Consider the following 23,314-nt stretch of genomic DNA (forward strand, 5'->3'; position numbering starts at 1 on the left):
GAGAGAGCTCTGGGAACCATCAGCAAATACATGATGACTGTGTCCACGTATTTGGAAAATGTCTAAACGCCCTCCAGTTCACTTCTGAAAAACCTGCCATATAGATAGAGGAAAAGAGCTACTACTGTCGCAGCAGTAATCTCTACTTCCTCCTTCCATCGTTCACACTGAGGCCGAAAGTAGCAGGTGCAACTTCTGAGAAGCACCTGTGGAGGCAAATGAGCAACCCTGATTACCAGGTGAAGAGTCCATCTGCAGGTATGATCAGGGGCCCTCTCCCTGCCAACAGAACCTTGCAAGCCTCCTTTTATTGGAGGTCCATCAGAACAGTTTCTAGGAATACCAAGTTTTCCTAAAGCATTTGTTAGAACAGCGAGACGCGGGATGCCCTTACATCCTGGGAGGCTTCCCCGAGAATGTGCGACTGCTGTTGACAACCAGGGTGGTGAAGCCACAGCCAGAACACGCAGGGCGCACGGCGGTCTCGGGGACAGTTGGGCGCGGCTTTCCGGCGGGTGGGCGGGGTTTGGGAAGGAGGAGCCACCAGGCTCGCTGGGTTATCCCTGGAAAAGACCAGCGCGCCCCACAACAGGGACGCGCGGCAACCCTGAAAGGCGAGCAGGAACGGACTGAGTTCTGTGATAGGAGGACAGAGAGGCTGCTGTGGCATCCTCCTGCCTGCACCCTTGGCCAGGGATCAGCGACGCCTTCGTCCCACCTGCGGCAGTAGCGATGCTTGACGGAGTCCGGGTGCTGACGCTGGCATTGATGCTCCTGGCCGCCGGGAAAGGTCGGCCAGGTAGGGCGCTGGCGTTAAGGCAGCGCAGGGGCGCCACCTGGGCCTTTGGAGGAAGGACGCTAACTTCCCGGATGACACGTGGAGCGTGCCTGTGCATCTTTATGGCCGCATCTAATACTTGTCCCATACCAACCTCCTCCCTGTCCTACCGCCTTCTTTGAAATGGTCACTTTACAGCCTTGGCACTCTTCAGTTTTCCTTTGTGCACAGGCGACTGCTGCCTCCTATTTTTCTGCTCTTAAGACCCTCAGTCACTTTTTTGTTTCATTGTTTCCTGCTGATATCCGCTCCTTAAAGATCCCTTTATTACCATAAGAAACTTTTGCTGGATCTTCCAGGCATCCTAGCGACAACTGGATCTGAAATATCCGAAAGGAGTTCAGTTCCAAACTGCACGATTTCTGCACCACTCCCTCCCGACCCCCGGAAATAATAAATTGATTAGCATTTTACCCCTACAATAATTCATTAAGTTTTGTGTATGATATCTTAAGTTTTGTGTATATCTCTTAGAATCAGTTTTGCTACTGTAAAAGAGATCTCTGAGGAGCGAGTAGCTCCCCTCCCACTTCAATCCACGACGAAGAACACATGGTTGAAAACGCTGTGAAGTTAAAACAATATTCCTTAGCCCTTCCTGATTGTTTTGTGTTCACACGCATAGGAACATTAAATGAAAGGTGACTTGCTCTTATAAGTTTCCTTATGTTTTTCAGAAATAAATCTGATCTGTGTAAAACTACCCACAGCTTTAAAAAAGAGATTGTGTGCAACATTTATAAGTGTTCAGGATATAATTTTATCATCTTGTTGATCTTAATCTAGTTTGCTAAGGTAAGTTTGCTCTGTAAAAGAGGAAGGGAGAGCATCACTCACCCTTAAAACTGTACAAAGAATATTAGAACACAATTATTTCCTAAAATGATAGACCTCAACAAGCTAGCATTGATCTGTGCCATCTTTGGTTGCTTACACATTAACTAGATCTTCATGAAGAACTTTTCAAAACATACATGTAATAATATATAATATGTACTTACAACACTTAGACGATATGTTTCCAGAAAAATGACCAATATTTATAAAGGAATTTACTTCAGTGTTTACTACAGATCACATAACGACTTCTTGCCCTATATAATCTCTCTACTAAAGCCTTGTAATCTCTCTAATAAAGGTGAATATTAACCACTGCCATGTTCTAAGCTCCTATTGTGGTAAAGTTGATAATAAAGTTTATGCTAAACTTCTTTATGTTAATGTAGTAGAGATAAAAGTGGAGACAAATGGAGCATACTAGATTTTTTCAAATAGCTTTATTAAGATATAGTTCATATATCATACAAATCATTCATTTACAGTGTACAGTGGTTTCTTACAGGCCACAGTGATCTATGGGTTTATGTATATTCAAAAATATGTGCAACCATTACTATAGTCAATATTAGAACATTTTTATCACCTTGAAAAGAAACACCATACTCTAGCTATCCTCCCCTTATACCCTCCTTCAACTATAAGCAATCACTAATCTACTTTCTGCTCTACAGATTTACCTATTCAGGATATTTTATCTAAATGGAATCACATGACAAATTGTCTTTTGTGACTGACTTCTTTCATTTAGCATAATGTTTTCAAGGTTCCTCATGTTCTAACACGTATCAGTACTTCCTCTCTTTTTGTGATGGAATAATATTCCATTATAAGTACATACCACGTTTTGTATATAAATCGATCAGTTGGTGAACATTTGGATTGTTTTTACCTTATGGCTATTGTAAATAATGCTGCTGTAAACATCTGGGTATAAGTTTTTGTATGGACACATTTTCATTTCTTTTAGAAATATACCTAGGAGTGGAGTTATTGGATCATAGGGTAACTCTGTGTTTAACCATTTCAGGAATAGCCAGACTGTTTTCCAAAGTGGCTGCACTCCTGCAGCAGTGTACGAGGGTTTTAATTTATCCACAGCCTCGTCAGTGCTTGTTATTATCTGAAAAAAAGTTTTTTTATCTGAAATTTTGATTCTAGCCATTCTAGTGGGTGTGAAGTGACATCTCATTGTGGTTTGATTTGCATTTCTCTGGCGGTCAATGATGTCAGCAATTTTTCATGTGTTTATTGAACATTTACATATCTTCTTTGGAGAAATACCTATGCAAATACCTTGCCAATTTTTTAATCGGGTCATTGGCCTTTTTGTTATTGAGTTGTATGTGTTATTTGTATAGTCTAAATACAATTATCTTAGCAGACATGTGGATTTGCAGTTATTTTCTCCCATTCTGTGGGTTGTCTTTTCACTTCCTTGGTAATGTCCTTTGAAGCATGGAAGTTGCTAATTTTGATGAAGTCCAGTTTGCCTATCTTTTGTTGCTTGTGCTTTGCTGTCATATCTTGAACTCCATTGCCAAATCTACAGTCATGAAGATTTACCCCAATATTTTTCCTAAGTCTTTTAGTTTTAGTTCTTGTATTTTGGTCTCCGATCCATTTTGAATTAACTTTGTATATGGTATAACCAAAGGGTCCAATTTCATTATTTTGCACGTGGATATCCAGTTTTGTTGAAAAGACTGTCGTTTCCCCATTGACTGATCTGGGCACCCGTCTCAAAAATCAGTTAAAAACCATAAGTACATGGGTTTATTTCTGGAGTGTCAATTTTATTCACCAATCTATGTCTCTCCTCATGCCACCACTAAACTTTCTTGATTACTGTAGCTCTATAGTAAATTTTGAAATGAGAAAATGTGAGTCCTCCTGTTTTGTTCTTCTTTTTCAAGATTAGTTTAGCTATTCTGGTCCCCTGAAATTCCATATGAATTTTACAATTAGTTTGTCATTCTTTACAAAAGAGTCAGCTAGTATTCTGTTAGGAGCTGTGATGAATCTGCATGTAAATCTGGGGAGTATTGCCAACTTAACAACATTAAATTTTCAGATCCACAAACATGGATGAATTTCCATTTAAATACTTAGGTCTTTAATTTCTTTCAACAATGTTTGTTATATTCAGAATATAAGTTTTGTGCTTTTGTAAATTTATCCCTAAGTATTTGTTCTTTTGAAACTATCATAAATGGAATTGTTTTCTTAATTTCCTTCCTAGTCTATTTACTGCACATGTTTAAGAATATAATTAAACACCCTAAGGCCCATAAAACTTTGGGCAACTCCCAGTTTCTTCATTTGTGAAATAGAAAAGGTAATAACCTTGCCGGCTTATTTTAACACAGCAAATGTAGAAAGCATCTACTATGTGTAGGCATTATTCTAAGCACTTTAAAATACATTACCCACATTAAATTTAATTCTCACAATACCCACAGGATAAGTATTATTATTACCCTATTTTACAAGTAAGAAAACGGAGTCACATATATGCTAGGCCATTTACCCAAAGTCACATACTATTAAGTAGCAGAGCCAGACTTTGAACACATGCAAGGTGGCTTCAGATTCTAACACCCTTAACTATTGGGCTATCTCTACTGCCCCTAGTGAATGAAATAGCATATGTTCACACAAAAATTTGTTCATTAAGGTCCACTTCAGCATTATTCATAATAAGCAAAAAGTGGAAACAACCCAAATGCCCATCAAATGATGAATGGGTAAACAAAATGTGTTATATCCAGTGGAATACTATTTGGCCGTAAGTAGGAATGAAGTACTGTAACATGGATGAAACTTGAAAACATAGTAAAGCCAGAGACAAAATGCCACATATTATATAATTGCTTTTATATAAAATGTCTAGAGTAGGTAAATCCATAGAGACAAAAAAATTAGTGTTTGCCAGTGGCTGGAGGTAGAGGGGAATGGGCAGGAGTGACTGCTAATGATACAGGTGTCTTTTTGGGGTGATGAAAATGTTCTAAAATTGATTGTGGTATACAACTTTGTGAATATGCAAAAAGAAAAAAAAAACACCCCATACTGAATTCTACATTTAGAAATGGTAAATTTTATGGTATGTGAATTTTAAAAAAAGAATAAAATCACATTTTGCATCTTGATTTTATATCCTAAAGCCTTGCTGAACTTGTTCACTAGTGTTAATATTTTGTGTTTTTAGTGGATTTCTTAGGATTTTTACATAAAAAATTAGGTCATCTGTGAATAAAGATAGTTTTACTTCTTTCTTTCCAATCTGGATATCTTTATTTATTTATATTGCCTAGTTGTCCTGGTTACAACCTCAAGTACAGTGTTGAATAGAAGTGGTGAGAGTGGATATCCTTGTCTTGTTCCTGATCTTATGAGAAAGCATCTAGTCTTTCTCCATCAGGTATGTTGTGGCTACGGGGTTTTTTGTAGATTTCCTTTATTGGGGTGAGCAAATGCCCTTCTTCTGTTCCTAGTTTTTTATCATAATGTGTTAGATTTTTTTCAAGTGATTTTTCTGTGTCTATTGAGAAGCACATATGGATTTTGTTTTTTATTCTGTTAATATGGTATATTACCTTAATTCATTTTTGGATGTTGAATCAACCTTGCATGCCTAGGATAAATCCTACTTGGTCATGGTTTATAAATCTTTGTCTGTATTTCTGGATTTGATTTGCTAGTATTTTGCTGAGGACTTTTGTGTCTATATTCAAAAGATACATTGGTTCATAGGCTTTTTTTCCTGCAATATCATTTTCTGGCTTTGGTATCAGGGTAATACTGGGCTGATAGAATGAGTCTGGAAGTATTCCATCTTTTTCTATTTTTTGGAAATGTTTGTGAAGAATTGGTATTATTCTTTAAATGTTAGGTAGAATTGAACATTGATGCCATCTAGACCTGGCCTTTTCTTTTTGGATGTTTCTTTTTTTTTTTTTTTTTACTGATTCAGTCTTTTCACATGATATAAATCTATTTGGATTGCTTACTTTTTCTTGAATCAGTTTTGTACTTTGTCTTTTTAGGAATTTCTCAATTTTATATAAGTTATCTAATGTACTGACATGCAACTGTAATAGTATTCCTTAATAAGATCTGTAGTAGTGTACCCTGTTTCATTTTGATTCTAGTAAATGAGTCTTCTCTCTTTTTTTCTCAGCAAACCTAGAAGTATGTCACCTTTGTTGATTTTTTTCAAAGAAGCAGCTTTTGGTTTCATTGATTTTTCTCTACTGTTTTTCTATTCTCAATTTCATTAACGTCTTCTTTAGTCTTTAAAATTTCTTACCTTCTTCCTTTAGATTTAGTATGTTCTTCTTTTTCCAGCCTTCAGGCGAAAGATTAGTTCATTATATTGGGATCTTTTTCTTTTTTAATATAGGCATATATATCTATAATTTTCCTCCAAACACTACTTTAGCAGCATCCTATAAATTTTGGTGCGTTGCATCTTTCTTTTAATCCTTTTCAATGTATTTTCTCATTTCTATTTTCATTTCTTTGACCTCTTGCTTTTCTAGGTTGTTTAATTTCCACGTATTTGTAAGTTTCTTAAATTTCTTTCTGCTACTGATTTATATATTCATTCTATTGCAGTCAGAGAACATACTTTGTATAATTTTTATCTTTTCAAATTTATTGAGGTTTGTCTTATGGTCTAATGTATTGTCCATCCTGGAAAATGTTCCATGTGCACTCCAGAAGAATTTATATTCTGCTGTTGTTGGGTAGAGTGTTCTATAGATGTCCATTAAGTCAAGTTGGTTTACAGTGTGTTGTTCTGGCTCTGTTTCCTTGATGATTTTCTGCCCATTTTTCTATTCATGTTGAAAGTGGAGTATTGAAGTCCCCAACTATTACTCTTGAAGTATGTATTTTTTTTCCCTTTGTTTCTCTCAGATTTTGCTTCATGTATTTTTGTGCTGTGTTATTAGGTGTATATCTTCCTCATGGATTGAAACTTTTATTGTTATAAAATGTCTCTCTTTGCCTCTAGTAACATTTTTTTTGTTTTAAGATATTTTTGTCTGATATTAGTACAGCCAGTGCAGTTTTCTTGTGGTTACTGTTTGCATAATGTTATTGTCCATCCTTTTACTTTCAGTCTATTTGTATTCTTTTCAAGAGCATTCATCCTTTAATATATAAAGGATGACAAAGTAAAGAGACTTAGCAAGTCCATCACTCTCTATTTGACCTTGCTTTTCAGCCTTTTGTGTTGTTGCAGAATGCATAATACAATTTTGAATATTAGAAGCTTAATGATTAACTTTTTATTTCTCACTGAATTTGGAGCTAAAAGGTGTTTTTTCTCTTTTCCACATCTTTGGGGAAGTTATACAATTTTTTAAAATTCACAGATATTTGAAATTCCCATAGAGCAATATACCAAAGGTTTTATAATTATAAACTCAGATATTATGAAGTGCCTGTCTTTAGGCATTAAGCGTATTCATCTCTTAAAAATACAATAATTTATTTAGTTTCTTAACATATTTGTCTGTCACCCAATTATGAATCTTAAAGCATACTAGTCTTAGCCAGTGTATTAACCAATGTATTAATCTAATACAGGTTACTTATACCTACAAACAAAACTAGAAAACTATTTGCATATTGTATCATTATGTATCTATTATTTATAACTTGACACGTTTTCCCAAAGTATCTGAAATGCAAATATTGCAGATTCTATTATATACTACCTAGCTTCTTTAAATCCTATTGAGAAAAAGACAGAATAAATAGAAATGTAAATGTTAATGTATATGTACTTTTGTTTTGAGGGAAAAAATTTTTATTGGACATCTGCTAGAAAGCTTTGCACATCATTCATGTCATGAAATTGACTGATGTGTGAAATGGGCTTGTAGAGTTATTCTTTTAGTACTTCAGGAGCTAGGCCCCCAGATTCCCAAATGGGAGCCCAAACCAGCCATAGTTAACTATATCCTCCCTTCTAGAGTTAAGGTTGTAATGAGATTTTTAAGAGTGTGGCTTATTCATTGCTAGTAAGATTTAAATTTTTCTACAGAGACCTTGAACATTTAATGAGTGACAAGTCGAGTTGGAGGGAAAAATTGTGAAATAAATGATACAAAATATGAGCTATTATTAATTATACAAATTAAGAATTTTCCTCTAAAATTAACATTAAATAAAAAAATTTAATTTCTGTTTAAATATTATACAGTTCTTAGTATTGTTGATGTCACACTGTGATTGCTTCTACATTTATGACATCTTTAGCTTTGGATTAGAAAACAGTTATTCAAAGCAGCAAAATCAGAGGAAATGTGAGAACTTCAGAAGTGCTTAGCAAGGAGAAATACTGCACAGAATAAAGATGGAGTTATTGACTTTTTTCCCAAGACAAAATTCTGTTGTAGGATAAGATCAGAGAAAATATCTCAATAATTTATACAAACCTCACTAGTAATCTCTTTTAAAACATTTTCCTTAGTTTCTAACAATGTGCAATCTTCTGATATTGACAGGGGGTTAGAATTATTTCAAAATTAAATGAAATGATAGCACATCCTCTGACTTCTACCCACATACATTTTATAAAATGTTCATCTAGTGTTGACAAATTGAGATTGTCAAAGTCACTAGAGCCTTTTGGGACATTTATAACTGGTGAAACTAGAGATAAAAGGAAGAAGAACCTTTTGTGGTCATTCCTAAAATCTTTTACTAAAAAAAATTCTTTAGGGAGATCTTTTATCTTGCAAAACAGTACCTTTTTTACAGTTTAATTGCTGTAACTACAAACAAAATAAAAAGCAAAAACCTATAAAGACAATTTTATAAGCTACATTTGTGAGACTGACATGCAAATTATTATCTCTAGTTTATTGTGCTCCTTATTAATTTATTTGGAAACTGATTTTTGTTCGTAAACTGTGTAACTTAAAATTATGTAATAACCATTTGAGAGTTTTGTTCAGTTAGATAGATTTTTTTCCATAGTGAGGTACTTTAGTAATGATTAAATTTTTCTTTCCCATTTCTATTTCAAAGGTATTATCTTTACTATAGTGTTTTCCTTGAACAAATACAATATCTAATATTGGGAGATTTTCTGCCTATTGTGTCAATAAGACACTCCAGATAAGGACAGTTCCATGTGTTTCTTAATATTAGAGAGACAACAGCCTCAAACAGGAGCTATATTTCCAGGATAACTGTTTTTATTGCCTCCTCTTCTCTTCTCTCTTCTTGCTGGGAAGAGGTACTTTATGTTCTCTCTCTGCGGATTTGACAGAAAAAAGGTATCTTCCAGGCCAACTACTGCTCAGAAAATGACTTTCCTAAAAAGTCTACAAAACTAGCTCTTTCTCCATGTTTTTTTTCTTGTTTTTCCTTCAAAACTGTTCCCCTCTACCCCATTCATTTTCCTATGCTTAGAAATGAAAATGAACTTCACTACTTTTATATTTTAAAACAAGAAAAAATGTGAAAACTTTATATTTTTTCCTGCAGTAAAAAAATGCAGGAAACTTCACTAGGAGGGCATTTTACAAAAATTATATTAGCATTAAAAGTTTGGTTTAGTTTGTTGCATTCCAGGACCTGGCAGAGATGGGATTTGTGGGGGGCACATGGCTACTGTGGCAGAAAGCAGGTCATGGAGGGTCAGTAATTGCATTCAAATCTGGAGCATCACTCTCAAGAGGAGTCCTTGTAAGGCCTATGCCTTCTGATGGTAGGAATAAACAAATCCTGACTCAACAGCAATCAGCAATTTTGCCTGTCCAAATTAAACGAAAATAAAGTCCTTGAAGCTCAAATACCTCAAAAATACATTCTAAAGAGTTTGTTGATTGGCTTATTTTATTTATGGAAAGTGCATATTGTCATCTTTGTTTTACTAAGAGATCATGACATTTCAGATGGCCTTTACGTGCACTTGTAGGTTTATTTGCTCTGTTTTTGTTTCAGTAGTCAGTTTTAATCGAGGGCTGAACTATGTCAATGAAGAAAATACATATCATCTGTCTTTCCATTCTAGCTCAGGAGTGCTCTCCTGGGGGACACCAGTTTCTTCAGAGCCCTTATAGAAGTGTCCATTTTGACTCCCTGCGCCTCCAGCAATTAGCCATTCAAGACCTGATATGTCACCACTCCCTTTCTCCCTGATGGTATCGATTTCTCCTCTTTGACAGACCTGCTAAGATGCCAACCAAATGTGTTGAGGTATCAACTCACTAATGTGAACTACACGTGCTTTTTCTTAAGTATTTTTTCATATAAGGATTGAATCTTGTTACAACCAATTTATTTCTCACGCTGCAATATTATTTTAATTTTGCATCAAGATTAAGTTAATCAAAGGGAGTATTCCAAGGTTCTCTATTCTGACAATAATAGTAATAGTTAATGTAATGTTCAACAGTCCACCAAGTGTTTTAACTTACAATATCTTATAGAAGACAGTCTATCATCGTGATTTCCACTATATAATACAGAAAACATATTTTTAGGCATAACACACCTAGAGTCACCTGGATAGCAGGTCAAACAGCCAAGTTTTGATCACAGGCTGTCACTCTCCAGGGCTCAGGTACTTAACCTCAGTAACTTTCAAACAGTAAAATACTGCATATTTTAAGTGCTTCAGTTCTTGTCTGCTTAATAGAAGGATTATGTCTTAATAGAAGGCTCATTTTCCTTATCGATACCCACATTTTAAAAATTATGCAGAAGGGCTTCTCTGGTGGCACAGTGGTTGAGAGTCCGCCTGCCGATGCAGGGGACACAGGTTTGTGCCCCGGTCCGGGAAGATGCCTGCGCGTCCGGAGCCTGTGCTCCGCAACAGGAGAGGTCACAACAGTGAATGGCCCGCGTACCGCAAAAAAAAAAAAAAAACCTAAAAAACAACTCCCTTCAAAACATGTTCAGAAACAAGTTTTACATTAAACAAAGTTTATGCCATGTCTTAAGAAAAATATGCTTATAACTTGACAAAATGGGGTGAAAACACTGTCAAAAATCTCACTCCAGGGGCGAAAGGGGTAAGACACATCTACAAATATTTTTTTTAATGTTACAAAAGAACTTATTTACAAAACAGAAATAGACCCACAGACATAGAAAACAAACTTATGGTTACCAATGGGGAAAGGAGGGAGATAAATTAGGAGTTTGGGACTGACATATACACAGTGCTATATATAAAATAGATAACTAACAAGGACCTACTGTACACCACAGGGATCTATACTCAATATTTTATAATAACCTATAAGGGAAAAGAATCTGGAAAAGAATATATTTATAGATGTATAACTGAATCACTTTGCTGTATGCCTGAAACTAACACAACATTGTGAATCAACTATACTTCCATTTAAAAAATAAATAAAAAATAAAATACCACATATCAATGATTGAAATTGTTCTCAATTGATAGAAGGATTTGGAAAGAGTTGTCAACTTTAGGATACTGAGTCTTCCAATCCATTAATACAGTATGCTCCTCTACTTATTCAGATTTTCTTTAACATTGTTCATGAAGTTTCATAATTTTCACCTTAAAGGTGTTTTATACCTTTTAATTTATTCCTATTTGTATTTTTATTGGCACTATTGTAAATACTATTTTTTTTTTAAATTTGCTTCCTAACTGGTACTACTGTATAGAATTATAGTTGATTTTACATTGATTTTTGTACCTAGCAAACTTGCTAAATTCCCTATAATTCTCTATATATTCTTTTGCATTTTCAACAGAGCCAATCTTATCATCAGAGAATAATAAAAGTTTATTTCTTCCTTTCAATCCTTATAAATTAAAAATTATTCTCACCTTACTATATTGGTTAGGGTTTCCAGGAAAACGTTGAATAGAAGTGATTATAGCTATATACATGGCAGTTTTTGTTTAGCACTACAAAAGACTGCTGTCTTTTTCAAATCCCAGTGTCCGTAAGAAACTGTGGAAAGTTTTTTGTGTACTTACTACAACCCACTCAGGGATATATGGGATATTGTGCAGAAGGCAAGAAAACATGTGTAATACACATGAACTGCTAGTGATGGAACTCTGTGTGTTGGTGTGTTTGTGCCATCCTCTGGATGGGATGTATGGAGCTAATGCAAATCTCAGTAAGAGATTTGGTTTGCTATTATTGCTAAAACGAGGCTAAATTTCTGGTTTAAATTGGCCAGATTTGTTCAGGGTTTTTTGCCAAGATGTTCAAATCCTCAAAAATATTTGTTAATGTGAAAGTATCAACAGTTAATATCAGCAGTGATAATGTACAGTGATACCATTTATCTACTAATAACACTCAATAAGGACACTTCTCCTTTGTTGTATTCTTCCTCAAAGTCATAATCCCAGTCTAATCATGATCAAATTCATATAAACCCAAATTGAGAAACATTCTACAAAATATGTGAACAGTACTATTCAAAAGTGTCAAAATCATGGAAAACCATGAAAGAGTAAGAAATTGTCAAATATTGGAGAGGACTAAGGAAACATGAGTAATACATTATGAAGATATCCTGGATTGGATAACTGAAACAGAAAAGAACATTCATGGAAAACTGATAAAAACTGAACAGAGTCTTCAGTTTATTTAAGAGTAGAGTCCTAAAGTCAATTTCTTAGTTTTTTTTTTTGCTGTACACAGGCCCCCCACTGTCGTGGCCCCTCCCGTTGTGGAGCACAGGCTCCAAGCGCGCAGGCTCAGCGGCCATGGCTCACAGGCCCAGCTGCTCCACGGCATGTGGGATCCTCCCGGACTGGGGCACGAACCTGTGTCCCCTGCATCGGCAGGCGGATTCTCAACCACTGCGCCACCAGGGAAGCCCCAAAATTGATCAAACTTTTAATAACTGTGTTGCTTTTATTAATGAATGGAGGTAAGAAAGTAACATTTTCGTTTGTTATTGTATTAATATTTGACTTAACGTGAGTGGTGGGTGACTCAATGCTCTGCTTTTTTTGCAACACGTTACTGAGAAAAAATTGTTCTTGTCCAAATTACTATTCTTTTCTGTTTTCCATCTGGAAGGATTTTACCAGGAAAAAGCATGTTTGACACAATGCCAGTTTCTCTGCCATCACCTAGAAAACAATCCTATTGTAGCTGCTCAATGGACACTACTTCATTGTATCCATCTTCTAATCATCTGGAAAGTGTTTCTCAATCAGAGATTGTTTCAGCTTGCAGAGACCCCAAACATGTCAAATTCGCTTCCTTGATAAGAGCTAGATGTCACCTCTGAATATATTAATTCAGAAGCTCCTGTCAGAGGAATAAACAAGCGTACATCTCGAGAAAAAAATAATTTGGATTTCTTTCCTCAAGAAAAAAAGCATGTGAATCGAACCAATCTGGACTTAAATTTACAAAAACATCCTGGGAATGAAAAACAAGATGCATCAAAAACTTTGGACAAGGGGAGACATACACAGGACCAGGGTAATCACAGCCAAGAAACAAGGTGGGATCGACAAAACAGATGGAAACAGCAAAACTTCAGTGAGTTTCTTCCTTTGTTTGCTTTTCAAAGTCTCAGCCAAAATGACCTAGAAGAGATTACTTAACTTTTTCCCCGAGGACCATACTGAGGATGTCCACCAAGAGTTTGTCCCCATGTGGCCCACACCATCTGGCCACACCGAATACAGCACATCAGCACTATGTCAGCACACTCTTGCCAACTCCAGCATAGGAATGCACTGTCTTGCCTTTCTTGGGTGTGATAGAGATGTGTTTTAAGGATGTTCTCCTAAAAGATGATCTTAGCTGGGCAGAAGGTGTGGCCCTTTTAGAAAATGAATGTGAAAAGAGGATTCTGGAAGAGGGGAAATATAACAGAGAAGAATACAGCCAGTCAATTAAGGACATTTTCTTGTCATTAAAATTCCCCAATTTATGCAGTGGCCATGGGCAGTGTATGGAATGGGGGTGTGCATGCTCCCCAGGCTTTAGTTCCTATGATTGCAGTGATTCACACGGTAAGTAAATACACTCCAACTTTGATCTTGTGTATGTTATTTAATTATGAAACCTTTGTTCTTTTTTACCTTCAGTATCCTAACAGGCTTTATTCAGATTATATATGGAAAAGAACTCAAATTATATTAATCAATATGTTAATAATATTCCAAAACAGTCTCATCTTAGAATAAAAGCTGAAGTACTTATAATGGCCTATAAGACACAACGTGATCAGGCACACGATATCTCTTGAGACTCATCCCCTACTACTATCACCCTCACTCATTCCACTCCACCCACTTTGGTTTCTGTGCTGTTCCTTACAATGCCAGTTCTCTTGACCTCAGGGCCTTTGCACATAGCTGATCCCTCTACTTGCAGAGGCTAATCATTCTTCTAGAACTCAAACTTAATATTTTTAAAGCACTGTTTATATTTTGCTAATTTTACTAATATGCTTAACTTTTTTCTCTAACCTATCTAAATGGTACAAATTATTTTGTCCCAATATATTAGAGAAAGACATTTCAAAAAGTCAATTTGATTCTCTTAACTATTAAACCAGTAACTCCTGATTTTGCTCCTACCACCACCAATCTGCCCTTTTCCATCTCAGTAAATGCAAACTTCATTCCTCTAATTGTTCACATTAAAAACGTGTAGTCACTTTGACTTTTGTTTTTATATCAAGCCTCATGTTTGATCCATTAGCAGCAAATCCAACTCTAGCTTCAAAGAATTTCATATCTTTCCCTGCTATCAACTTAGTCCAAGCCACTATTCTCTCTCCCTGGATTATTATAGATTCTCTCAAAGTTTATTCTTCATGCAGCAGCTAAAGTGATTCCTTTGAAATGTAAGTCAGATCGTATTACTCCCCTGCTTAAATCCCTCTGTTAGCTCTTCATCTCCTTCAGCATAAAATTGGCAGGCCCTACTATGGCCTAGAAGATTCTATGTAGTCTGAGACTCCTCTCTCACTGAATTCATCTACCACTGTCTCCATAGGTCATTACTTTCCAGAGTTCTCTAGTGGTTGCTTTGCTGTTCCTCAAAAAAGGCCAAGCCTGCTTCTACCTTGGGACATTTGCACTTGCTGCTCCCTCTCACTGGCACATTATACCACATATCCTCATGACTGACTTCCTTCTCTTCTCTATTCAAATATCATATTATCATAGAATCCTTCCATCGTCATTCTAAATAGTTTTTCTCACACAACCCCATGGCCTTTATCTCCCTTAATATAGTTAATATACTTTTTCTCCATTACCTAAAAAACACTTATGTGATACACTTTATATTTATTTTTTCATTGGTTTATTTTTTTGTCCTCCCATATTAGAATGTAAGTTACATGAAGGCAGGGACTATTTTGTTCATTATATATCTCCAATATTTGGAATAACACCAGAAAAACAGAAGTTGCTCAGTAAACATTTGTTGAATATATGAAAGAATAATAAGTGTTTTTTAAATTTTTCATAAATATTTTAGGGTTCTGAATACATGTAACAGGATTTTTATATCCTATTGCTATTAAAGTTATATTCACTTGGATTTTGCCACTACTTAGACAAAGGACTCAATTGTTTTTATACTGCATTTATCTATTTTGACCACCAGATCTTGCTCATAGAGATAATGAATGATCTTACCAAGACCAGAACCACAGAAATAACCATATGAAGGTCAGTTAACTCTGACTGATAAAAGAAATTTTTTCTCCTATGACTGAGAAGTACACCTAAGATTATGGTAGTATGTAGGATAGCAATAATACACAAAAATATAAACAATACTGGGACAACAGCATGCACAAATTTTGATAATTCTTTTCTAAAACAAATTAAAAAAAGAATTTTAATACATCACATTGCTAAGTACACTATATTATTACAAAAGCACTTTTTCTATAACCTATCTCTATGACATAAAGCAAAATGGTAAAACCAAAACATAGGCCATGGTAGGAGTAATTTGTTAGTACTCGTACTTATTTGGTATCAAATATTATTAAAAAATTAATTAAACCTGTATAGTTAGGCACTGGTAGTATCTGTAATGCTACTTCTATTGAGTTGAATAGTAGGTAACACTTCTTTTAATACCAGATCACTCTTAACATGTAATAGTTTAATTAATGTACTAAATATTATTGGGGGTAGAATTTAAAATATTAGTTTATATACACATTTAATTTTGGCCTTGGATTAGTTTTTTTTCTGGAATTAAAGCAAATATGTCCTATTTTAAAATCATTTTTTCCAAAGACAAGGTTCCTGAAATTATAGAACTTGAGAATGCTGGATTGTGTAATATTCAAAAATATAACTGTATGATGGTGAGAGTTTTTGGTCAAGGCTTCAAAGAATCACCTTCAATTAAATGTGAAGTTACTAAACTGAAGGTATGTTAATTATAATGTTGAAAACAATTAAGTTTATGAGTTATTCAGATTAATTTTCTTAGATTAATTTGGAGTATCAATTAGCAACATAATCCCAAAGGATGTCATATCCTCAGAGAGCTGAACAGGAAAATTATTAAGTTGCTTAACCTTAAATCTTCCCTATTTGCCAACTCTATTAAACTGTTTTATATAATTTTTATTGAGGTATTGACTCACTATTTAAGCCATAATCAGAAATTAAAATAATATGAAACTTGATATATAAGCTTCTGTATTTACTGAAATGTAAAAACACAAAGAATGGAGGTCATTTTTATCTAAGACTCTGCATGAATTATAGGATTTAGAGATAGGAACAATTCCCTTTTACAAACCAAAAAGTTCGGACAAATTGTGCTCATCCTTTATATTTCCTTTACTGTGGATTTCATATGGGAGAATTACCAAAAAAAAAAAAAAACTGTTTTTCTTTCTTGAGACCACCAAAGACAGACATGATCACTCAGTTTGAACATTGGTGTATCAAATTACACTTTTTTTTTTAACATCTTTATTGGAGTATAATTGCTTTACAATGGTGTGTTAGTTTCTGCTTTATAACAAAGTGAATCAGCTATACATATACATATATCCCCATATCTCTTCCCTCTTGCGTCTCCCTCCCACCCTCCCTACCCCACCCCTCTAGGTGGTCACAAAGCACAGAGCTGATCTCCCTGTGCTATGCGGCTGTTTCCCATTAGCTATCAGTTTTACATTTGATAGTGTATATAAGTCCATGCCACTCTCCCACTTTGTCACAGCTTACCCTTCCCCCTCCCCATGTCCTCAAGTCCATTCTCTAGTAGGTCTGTGTCTTTATTCCCGTCCTGCTCCTAGGTTCTTCATGAACATTTAAAAAAATTTTTAGATTCCACATGGTATTTTTCTCTTTCTGACTTACTTCATTCTGTATGACAGACTCTAGGTCCATCCACCTCACTACAAATAACTCAATTTCGTTTCTTTTTATGGCTGAGTAATGTTCCATTGTATATATGTGCCACATCTTCTTTATCCATTCATCTGTTGATAGACACTTAGGTTGCTTCCATGTCCTGGCTATTGTAAATACAGCTGCAATGAACATTTTGTACACCTTATTTTTGATGATTATTTATATGGTCTTCCTTTTCTTTATTTAAGTGGAATTTTATTTTAAGGAAAGCACTTTGAATTTATAAAGTACTTATTACATGGATAAGATAAAAATTTAAAACAGAAAATCGTATTTTGGCATTGTTTTTACCTTTTCTTTAAATTGATTCTGAGATTGAGAATTTAAGGAGGAAATAACTTTTGTTTGTGTCTTTATCAAATAGTTATACACAAGAATTATGTTTATTTCCTGATTTTATGAGCAGAGCCTTTCTAAATGAGCCATGAAATATTCTAACCCCAATGAAATAAGACACATAATAGAAAATGTAATATATATGTATTATTTCATTCACTTCAAAGTCGCTCAAGAGAGTTGTCATTACATTGTTCTTGGCAGAATAAACCATATGACATCACACTATAATTAAGCGATTTGACAAGAGAGAATTTTATAGGTTTATATTTTCTTGGAAAGTACATTTTATTCTTACTTTCAGATATATATTTTCCTGTGATATTTTTTCTCATACTACTTCCCTCCTCCAAATAGCTTATCAATAAAGAGTACACTCTGGAATTCATTAACACTATACAGAACTATAGAAAGGAAGAAAATATATTCACTAGCGAAAACAATCTTACATAGATTAACTATTTTCTTTCTCACCCTGTTTAGAATGTTTATGTATTTTATTTGTAATACAATTAGGTTTTTTTAAATATTTATATTCCATTTTGAATTTCCTTCACACTCTGGTTGATTTTAGTTTTATACTTATTTGGAAGGTATGTGAAATATTATCATGGTTCTAACACTTGATGCCATACAACAGGTATACAACACAGAGAAATGTCACTATCTTCTCATCCCTACCTCCCTCTTCCCATTACCCCTCCTTTCCATCCTGTTCCCATCCATCCCCTGAAGGTATCCACTCTCATTATTTTCTAGTTTTTCCTTACTGTGTGTCTTTTGCACAAAGGAGAAGGTAAATTCCTTCTTTTTTTTATATGAATACTAGCACATTACATATGTTCTTTTCTACTTTTGCAGTAATAATTTTAGACAAGTTTTTAGCCAGAGAGCCAACCACCCGACCATTTCCTTCACTCTCCCCCAAAGCTGCTAGGACTTTACAGAATCCAATTTTTAAACAACTTACTTATAGGATTAAATCCAAGTTGTTATCCTAGAAACAAATGGCCCTTCATGATCCAGCTCTTGTCTGTTTTTGGAGGCTTGAACTTCCTGCATGTGCTCTAGGAAAATCCCATGCTATTTCATGCATCGCTGTCTTTTCACATGGCGTTCACTCCAGCCTTGCTAACTCGCACTCACTCTGCTTCTGCTCCCAGTGTCCAAATGGCAGTCTCCTTTTTTACTTTCAAGAGAAGTGCTGTCTTCTTTTTCAAAGCCTTCGTGACTGTGCTGGTTAGACTTAGTGGCTTCTTTCTCTCTCATTACACCTTATTTGAATCTTGGTTATAGCAATAAGAAAATGTTTTATTGTTTGTCTTTTCCTCTGTGATCTCTTTTCATCAGAATATCCTCAGTACCTATAGATATTCCCAAAATATTGATGAATGGAAAAGAAATAGAACCCTGTTTATTCCTCATTTGGGGTAGGCTCTCCACACAGAGGGGTGGAAATAACCCCTAAATTCCCAGTCATTGCCTGGAGTCTTGTTTCTACACACAAAACCAAGAGACCCTGTATCCATCTAAGTGTCGACATCATGATTACCCTGAGACATTGTTGTCATTCCCCTCTGCTAGAAGGGAACCACTGATATATCTGCTAGACCAGACTGTATACACTCCCTTAAATATGGAGATTTGTTCTGGGGCTCACTCTTTCAGCAACATAGTTTCTACTAGCCACAAACTAGTGTGTTCTTGCCTTCCATTCTTTTTCCTGCTGACCTACAATATTGAAGCATCAGCACACTTACTATTTCCGAGCCACTGAAAGAATTACACAGTCATAAATTTTTTAAAAATCTGAATCTAAATTTTGGTAATAAGAGACATCTTTTTAGTTTTCTGTGTAGTTATCAGTACCCAGAACATTATCCTTGCTTTTCTTCTTTAGACAACAATGCATTTCAATACTGAAAAATAGTACTCAAAGTTTAAATATGATATGCCATTGAGTTATTAAATAGGGTGAACTGGTTAGAATTTATTTAGTTTAAGTTACATAGATTCAATTGAACTAGCTTGAGCAAAAATGATATTATGAGGATAATGCATTTTTCACAGAATCAGGATAGAGTATGACTGCTGAATTCTCAGGAAAAAAAGCTTAAACTTGGGACTTGAACACCACGAAGACTCAGTTTGTCTGCATATGTGTGTGTGTGTGTGTGTATGTTTGTGTATCTGTCTGTCACGGTTCTGCTTTTCTCTGTTTGTGGGCTTCATTTTTCCCTTTCACTAGATATTAGCTTTCTCCACATAGTGAAAAATGTGGGCATCAACAGCTCCATAACTTTTTATTAAATAAATTGACTTATTTTATTTATTTTTGTCTGTGTTGGGTCTTCGTTGCTGTGCATGGGCTTTCTCTAGTTGCCGCGAGTGGGGACTACTCTTCATTGCGGTACGTGGGTTTCTCATTGCGGTGGCTTCTCTTGTTGCAGAGTATGGGCTCTAGGCACGCGGGCTTCAGTAGTTGTGGCACGCAGACTCAGTAGTGGTGGCTCGCGGGCTCTAGGGCGCAGGCTCAGTAGTTGTGGTGCATGGACTTCATTGCTTCGTGGCATGAGGGATCTTCCCGGACCAGGGCTCGAACCTGTGTCCCCTGCACTGGCAGGCGGATTCTTAACCACTGCGCCACCAGGGAAGCCCAGTGCTTTAGTTTTATAACAGTTTAATTCTGATCTGTTTTTCATGTATACATTTACAGTTGAAACACAGTTTTTAAATGAATTTACTACACATACTGTGGTTCTCACAAGGTCTGACAACAGTGTAACTAAGGAAGAAGATGGTAAAAATGCCAATCAGGGGCTTCCCTGGTGGCGCAGTGGTTGAGAGTCCATCTGCCGATGCAGGGGACAGGGTTCGTGCCCCGGTCTGGGAAGATCCCACATGCTGCGGAGCGGCTAGGCCCGTGAGCCATGGCCGCTGAGCCTGAGCATCCGGAGCCTGTGCTCCGCAACGGGAAAGGCCACAACAGTGAGAGGCCCACGTACCGCAAAAAAAAAAATATGCCGATCAGAGGGAGAGGAATGTTAGGCCAACAAATGCCTCTAGTAAGTAATGGTCTTAGTTAAACTCTAATGACAAGTAATACCTCTCATTTGTTTTCCAGAAGATTACCGTATTTACTCGTCAGGAATTTTTACTTTCAAAAAGTTCACCCAAGATTATATAATGCAGTTTACAAATTATTCTTTTTCTTGCTAATCTTTTGAATCCTCTGGCTTATATTCTAGAAAAGTGATTCACGTTGTGTAATGAGCAAATTATATCATTATTTAAGGTGATTTCAGAGAAGCTTATGGTTGGAAGTGACCATTTCAAACTTACATTCTATAAATCCCTGGTCATTCATCATCTACTCAAACTCTAAACGTATGAGAAGCTCATTATTTCATAAGGCCTTTCCTTCTTCATAGTGTTTTCTTTATAACTCTTTGTTTTATTCAATAATACTCTATTACTGTCTTCATAACAATCTTCCACATTTCTCATTACCTTTCTTTATGCCTTTGCATACTGTAATATCAGCTGTTTATCTTGCAAGATATCATTGGATTTGTTCATTCTGCAAGGTGTTGTTGATTATTGCAATATAGGAAAGCTATCTTGAGTGTAATGTTATTCATGCATCTGGTTGCCTTACTAAATACTCTTATTTACACTATTTTTTATAGTTGATTCTCTTCTTGATTTTATACGTAAAACATAATATTTTTTGCAAATACTGAGTTTGTCTCTCATTTACTTTCTTATAGTAACTAAGATTTAGTCTGTATTTATGATGTGCCAGCATTAGGAAAATATTTTTAATATATTATTTCATTCGATCCTCATAATAGATAGCTATATATAGTAACTCTTCTTATTTCCATTTTACAGATGAGTAAACAGAGGCACCTATGGGTTAAGCAATCTGTTCAGATTTACAGAGTTTGTAAATTACAGAGGCAAGACTTGAACCTGAGCAATTTAATGGACCTGTTCCAGCTCTCAAACTTAGGCTGTGATTGTAGTGGCTGAGACCTCCAGTTCAAAGTGTATAGGGATTGTAATAGCTTTGTTTCTTAATGGTTTCAATGGGAATTCTCATGTTTCACCAGTGAATATGATATCACTGTAGGTTTCTGCTAGAATTTTCCTTTCACTGATTGCTTTCTCAGAATTCTCTCTAGTTTTAAGTCATGAGTGGGTTTTACATTTTATCAAATGCTCTTTCAGATCAATTATTACTTGCTACAATTTCTGTTAATGTTTCCATGGATTAACTTTCTCAGAATGTTTTTAACAAAAAAAATTGATGTATCAAATTACTTTTTAACATTATTTTATATTATTTTCTTCACTAATATCTTGATATAATTATGTTAGTTGAGATACAAGTCTATTTCATCCTGATGTGATAATATATTACACTGCTGCACTTGATCTGATTTAAATGAAATACTAGTATTTCATTTTAAATTTTTATGTATTTTCATAAATAATATTGGCTATAAGATTATGCCACTCTGACAAAATGTTTATGTTTCATCTCTTTGTGTGTGTTGCAATAGTTTTGTAAAATATTCTTTCCTTGAAATTTGGTTAATATTTTTCCATTAGATAAGCTGTCCTGGCATTATTTTAGGTTATTTTAGATTATTTTTCTATTTCTTTCAAAGTAATTTTTCTATCATCTACTCTATCTCTTCTTCAGTCAACTTAATCATTTATATTTTGCAAAAAAATCATTTGTCTCATTGAGATTTCAAATTCTTAGTTTAAAATTATATGTAGTATTCTTATATAAGTTAAAATTCTTTTCATATATATAGCTTTTTCTGTTTTCTCATCTTCAAAGTAGTTTAGTTATATCTTTCCATTGTTTTTTTTCTGGATAGAACTTGCCAAGGGTTATCTAGTTAATTGTTTTTTTCAAATAATCATTGAAATTTGCTTTTCTGTTAAGTATCTGTTTGTAACTTTTCTTTGACTTTTTGTTGATTTGTAAGGGTACTTTACATATTCTGGCCACTGATCCTTTACATAATGTGTACTTGAAATTATCTTTTTTATCTCTATGGCTTGCCTTATCTATGTTGTCTTTTTATGCAGAAATATTAAAATTTTATGTAGTCAATATACTGCTTAATATTCTGTGTTATCTTGTATATCCAAATAGATTATATAAGTTCCTAGAAGACAGGAAGTATGTGATAACTTCTTATTGCTGCACGAATCTTAGTATAGTGTTTATACAAGTAACAGACATTAAATGAGGGAATGAATTACCTAATGTTAAATACTGTGGGTAGAGCAGAGCATTAACAGATGTTATTGACTAACATTTCTTTTTCTTTTTTGGTTGTTTAGACATAAATTTGCAACAACTATCAACAGAACATTCACTAATTGATGCAAGCTCTATCCACAGTTCTGCAACTATGAAAAAGTTCTTGGATACAATTGACATCTCACACTTCTCATTAAAATGAGTCACAACTCAAATGAATCATTCAAAGAAGGCTATTTCCCATCAGATATCAGATTTTGAACATGTGGATCATACCCCCAGTACAAACCTCAGTCTGGAGGAGTTGGAAGTTCCTACAAACAACCATAGTTCTTTAAGCATTAACCTGAATAGTTCCCATGGCGAAGTAAAGGATGTTATCCAGGGCAGGATCCATCCAAACAGAGGCAGGAGGATATAATTCTCAAACTAACAGGTCTCCCCAAGGTTACACACAGCATAAGGATGGGTGTGCATCATCACTTACTAGAGCCATCGCTATTTTGAAAGAAAAGCCTGGATTGACCAAAATATTAAGTTGTGCTGAATCCCCTTGCTTTCTTGGTGTTTCCTGTGTGCCAATCAAAGATGGGCACTTCCAATGTGGATGCTGCCCCTTTGG

The 23,314-nt window shown here is 35.1% G+C and overlaps 1 protein-coding gene across 1 annotated transcript in view; it reads left to right on the forward strand.

The window, feature by feature from the left end:
- The first annotated feature begins 732 nt into the window (after window positions 1–732).
- Window positions 733–23,314, forward strand: part of VWDE (von Willebrand factor D and EGF domains) — a 72,799-nt gene continuing 50,217 nt past the window's right edge. Inside the window, 14 exon segments of the mRNA XM_024767018.1 lie at window positions 733–790; window positions 9,714–9,939; window positions 10,215–10,278; window positions 11,564–11,702; window positions 11,883–11,962; window positions 12,516–12,574; window positions 12,727–12,918; window positions 12,920–13,259; window positions 13,261–13,415; window positions 13,417–13,676; window positions 15,933–16,069; window positions 17,980–17,998; window positions 20,122–20,224; window positions 20,439–20,470. Coding sequence (XP_024622786.1) covers window positions 733–790; window positions 9,714–9,939; window positions 10,215–10,278; window positions 11,564–11,702; window positions 11,883–11,962; window positions 12,516–12,574; window positions 12,727–12,918; window positions 12,920–13,259; window positions 13,261–13,415; window positions 13,417–13,676; window positions 15,933–16,069; window positions 17,980–17,998; window positions 20,122–20,224; window positions 20,439–20,470 — 1,864 coding nt within the window.

Source organism: Neophocaena asiaeorientalis, unplaced genomic scaffold (assembly GCF_003031525.2).
Source record: "Neophocaena asiaeorientalis asiaeorientalis breed wild unplaced genomic scaffold, Neophocaena_asiaeorientalis_V1.1 scaffold70, whole genome shotgun sequence".
Taxonomy (NCBI): Eukaryota; Metazoa; Chordata; class Mammalia; order Artiodactyla; family Phocoenidae; genus Neophocaena; species Neophocaena asiaeorientalis.